The sequence below is a fragment of the Neopelma chrysocephalum genome, unplaced genomic scaffold (genome assembly GCF_003984885.1).
Source record: "Neopelma chrysocephalum unplaced genomic scaffold, ASM398488v2 Primary Assembly neopelma1_88, whole genome shotgun sequence".
Classification (NCBI taxonomy): domain Eukaryota; kingdom Metazoa; phylum Chordata; class Aves; order Passeriformes; family Pipridae; genus Neopelma; species Neopelma chrysocephalum.
The window spans coordinates 87,350-91,230 of NW_020897750.1; the positions used below are offsets into that span (position 1 = coordinate 87,350).

The 3,881-nt window shown below is 41.6% G+C and overlaps 1 protein-coding gene across 2 annotated transcripts; it reads left to right on the top strand.

Annotated features, from left to right (window-relative positions):
- Window positions 1–6: 6 nt before the first annotated feature.
- Window positions 7–3,636, top strand: LOC113972037 (E3 ubiquitin-protein ligase RNF4-like). 2 transcript variants are annotated; one of them, XR_003535744.1, is made up of 6 exons: window positions 7–412; window positions 1,600–1,718; window positions 1,758–1,855; window positions 2,847–2,898; window positions 3,216–3,411; window positions 3,541–3,636. XR_003535744.1 is itself a non-coding variant. In XM_027692675.1 (5 exons), the coding sequence occupies exons 1-5, from the start codon at window positions 397–399 to the stop codon at window positions 3,363–3,365; spliced, it is 435 nt and encodes a 144-aa protein (XP_027548476.1). In that variant the 5' UTR covers window positions 7–396; the 3' UTR covers window positions 3,366–3,507. The 2 variants fall into 2 exon arrangements, 1 of the variants encoding a protein (XP_027548476.1); XM_027692675.1 differs by lacking the exon at window positions 3,541–3,636 and having other exon boundaries at window positions 3,216–3,507.
- The last annotated feature ends 245 nt before the right edge of the window (window positions 3,637–3,881 follow it).

Sequence of the window (3,881 nt, forward strand, 5' to 3'; positions counted from 1 at the left end):
AGCTGTTCATCTAACATGGATTGTTTATGGCTAGCACTGCTGAATTTTCCCATTTGGGAGAGAAAGAGGGAAAGTTACACCTCCAGCTCAAATCCAATTAGGGATCTGAAACAGAGGAGGTGACAGAAGGGTGTTAAGGTGTTATTAAGCCGTCTCTGATTTTACCCCATTCCATCAGTGGGAGCAGAACTAGCAGCACCCTCTTGCTTGTTTTCAGGTCAACAGCTATCTGACTAGTACTTTGAATGTTCTTAACCAAAATAAGAGCTCTATAGCCTACCATTCTTTGCCTGTTCTGTCCTAACTGCTTCACTGAGCTGGTGTTGGTATGGAACACCAGCCATGCACATCAGAGTCTAATTGTATTTTCTTTTCTCTCCCTTCCCATATGCATTGATGAAGCTTCTTGAAGGTGAGTAGACTTTTTCCAATTGCTATTGGAATTGTCCTAAATGTAATCATTATATTTTATTTGTCTTTTCCAACAATCTCTAGTACCAGGGATTGAAACTGCGTTTAGCAGAAGGCAAAGGACAGTGCTAAAGCCTCTGGCCAATGTCTTAGAGAATGGATCCCATCTGGGTCTGCTAGCTGCTATCAGACACAGTAGAATATCCCTGCAACAGAAGTTGTAGCTGAATACTCTTGCAGGAAAGAACTTTAATTTGGTGGCATTTTCTGTAATTTGAATTGATTAGCGCTTGATTATTGTTCCATGAACACTGGAGTTGCAGAGATCACTGTTGCATGCGGTTTCTGAGAATTAAAAAGTGAACAGCAGGTCTTGATCCTTCAGATGTTACAGACTAGGCCACTAAAAATTGATCTCCTTTGAACTTGGGTGATAAAACTCCACGTTCAAGTTACCTTAACTGAGGAGGGAGATGATGGCAATTTCTAGGGAGACACTGCTTCAAGTCTTTTTATAATTTCCAAGGACTGTTCTTAATAAGACTCGCTTGATAGAAAGTGCCTTTGAGTGGGGAGGTTTCGTTTAACACAGACAAAAGGAGGGCAACAGTTTAGCATCATACAGCAACAAGGAAGCACAGCAGCTCCGGAATGTAGAGTTTTAGATTTAAGCATTTCTTCCATCCCTTCTGAAACTTCCGGAACAAAGCACTCTGTGTTTTGCCAAGCCTTTTTCTTGTGTATGTGCTCCGTCACCATGCTCCTTGGAAACTTGACTCCAGTCCTCTCTCCCCTATCACACAGCAATTGTTGCCATTCCTTACCATAGGATCACAGCAGACCATGTTAGTAAGAATAGTGTGAGGGACCTTCCCTTTATAGGGCAGATTTATTCACAGGTAGTGTATCTCAGTGGACACTGAGAATCTCTCAGGTCACGTTTTAACTGTTCTTAGGGTGATTATAGCAAATGTTTTGTTTCTGTAGCAGAATAGTCTCAATGTGTGGAAGGGTTCAGCCTTAATATTTAGGAAACTACTTTGCTTGAGATTGCTTGTAACCCAGCTGAAGAGTGTCCATTTCAAATAGGAGCCATTACAAACTATTTATAATAACGTGTTTGAAGGATAGTTCCAGGGAAAAAGAGAGAGTAAATGATAGGTCTGACTTACCAAAATTAAATTACAGGGTATGCACAACAAAGGAGAAATCTTACACCAAGAAGCCAGCAACTGTTGGACAGCCCTGTACTGCGCAGTGATGACGAAGATGAAACAGCAGATGATGTGACTGACGTAGAGTCTGAAGTGACTGAAGACTCTGCAGAATGGGGATCATTGGACGAGGTGGCTGACGTAGAACCTGAAGTGACTGACGTAGAACCTGAAGTGACTGAAGACTCTGCAGAAGGGGGATCATCGGACGAGGAAACTGCAAATTCAGAGTACGTACGCCTCGTGACCTACCAAAGAGTGATTTTTGCTTCTTTGAAGCCTTCACTTTACTTATTTCCCTCTTTCAATGAGGATTGCATCCTGTGCTGCATGATGATGAAATGATAATGTTTGCACTTTGGGAGAAAAAGGCAGCCCAAGGCAGATGGGCAACTTTGCATACAACCTTAAAGACGAGTTTGGGGCTATGGCAAGGAAGGGTGATTAGTCACGGGCCCTAGCTCATAATGTGTTGCATTTACTTTTCATGTTAGGCTCTAATAGCGATCTTGGATATGGAAATATTTTCATTAGTATGGCTGGTTTGGCATCACAAGACTGGCAGGCAGCAGCCAGGCAAATTCTGTGCAAGTGTTAATAAAGCTGGTATGCTTTGAGCCTTTTGGATTACTGAAAGGCAACATAAGAGGGAACTTAATATAAAAAAAGAATATTTTTTCCTTCGGTCTCAAGCTTCTCTGTTACAGAATGTGCCTTCCTGCTCTCAGTAGGTAAGGCTGGAATAGCTCAGAGCTGCAGAACATTGACCAGAGGGTTTTTCCCGAGGCTGGAGCTTGCCAGAGCCATCTGCAGTGTTACTCTGTAGTGTCAGACCTCATTCCATTCTAGAATGAATACTTTCCAGAGGACAGCTTGATGCTTTGGTTGCAAAGCTGTTATTGATGACCTGTTGGAGAGAAATGCTGCCATATATAGACTTCCCAGTGCTAGAGACTGCTGTTACTTCAAATCCTAGAGCAGGGTGGCTGACTTCATCTTTCTCCCAGTGAAAACCAAGACACTGTTTCCTTTAGGACAGGGAGATCTGAACTCCTCATTACATGCAGCAAACTGAGAGAGTTAAAGACATGCAGGGTTCTTCAAAAGAAATGCATCGTGGCTACTCAGTGCAGTCAGATAATTATGGGACATTTTATATACCAGTAACCCTCGATGCCCAGTGGTATTAATAGCTGCTCTTTCTGGGTCTGTTCTTTCTAGGGAATGGCAACGAGCTGTAAGGTGCCCGATTTGCATGGATTTTTATTCACGGGTAAGGATCCACATGTTGTCATCCTTTCAGCTTTGTGGGAGGGGTAATGGGGCAGAGGGGGAGCTGTGCAACTCAGCTGACTAATGTGGGGTGCTATGGGCAGCTGGCTTGAAGCACAGAACTTGCTGTGAAGTTCCACAAGTCACTTCTTGGCAGTGTACGTAGAGGGAGAAACCCTTGCCCTGGCAGATCTGGGGGTTCCTTATTCTAGTAATGGACCGATTCCAGATATTCCAAGTCCTATTTTCCTGGTGCCAGTAGAGCAGCAAACTCAAATCCTTTCCTCCCAACACATGTTGTGGTTTCCTTTCTTCCAGATTCTACGAAAACACCGACAGGTTGTGTCAACCCAGTGTGGCCACCTCTTCTGCAGTCGGTGCCTCCCTTTTGCCCTTCAGACTTCTTGGGCTTGCCCAACCTGCAGGACAGAACTCCCTCCCAGAGCCTATCATCGCATTTTTTTCTGAATACTTCTGTTTCTCAGGACAGACTCAGATGGATTTTGGGGGATAGGTGGCAGAAAGACTTTTTTCTTCGTGTACATAGTTCTTGTTGTATACAGTTCCATTTTTCCGGAGTTTAATTAGAAATATAAATTTAAATTAATTATAATTATGAATTATAAGTATAAGTATAAGTTAGGTGGCAGAAAGACTTTTTTCTTCATGTACATAGTTCTTGTTGTATACAGTTCCATTTTTCTGGAGTTTAATTAGAAATATAAATTTAAATTAATTATAATTATGAATTATAAGTATAAGTATAAATATAAGTATAAGTATAAATATAAATATAAGTATAATATAAATTTAAATATAGTTAAGTCTGTCTGCTCATCTATATTGGACTGCTGGTAGACAGAGACTTCTTTTAACAAGTTTAAATAAAATTGTTGGTTCGATCAGTCAGAAGCACTCGTTCTTTTCATCACACTGTAGTTTTTGATTTCGGGGGAAAAATGCTAAAGGCATAAGCTTTGTAGT

Excerpts from the sequence above, each read along its gene's own strand:
- LOC113972037 (XM_027692675.1), top strand. Across the intron at positions 1,719-1,757 it reads TGACTGACGTAGAGTCTGAA|GTGGCTGACGTAGAACCTGA; the intron begins GTGACTGAAGAC and ends TCATTGGACGAG. Across the intron at positions 2,899-3,215 it reads GCATGGATTTTTATTCACGG|ATTCTACGAAAACACCGACA; the intron begins GTAAGGATCCAC and ends CCTTTCTTCCAG.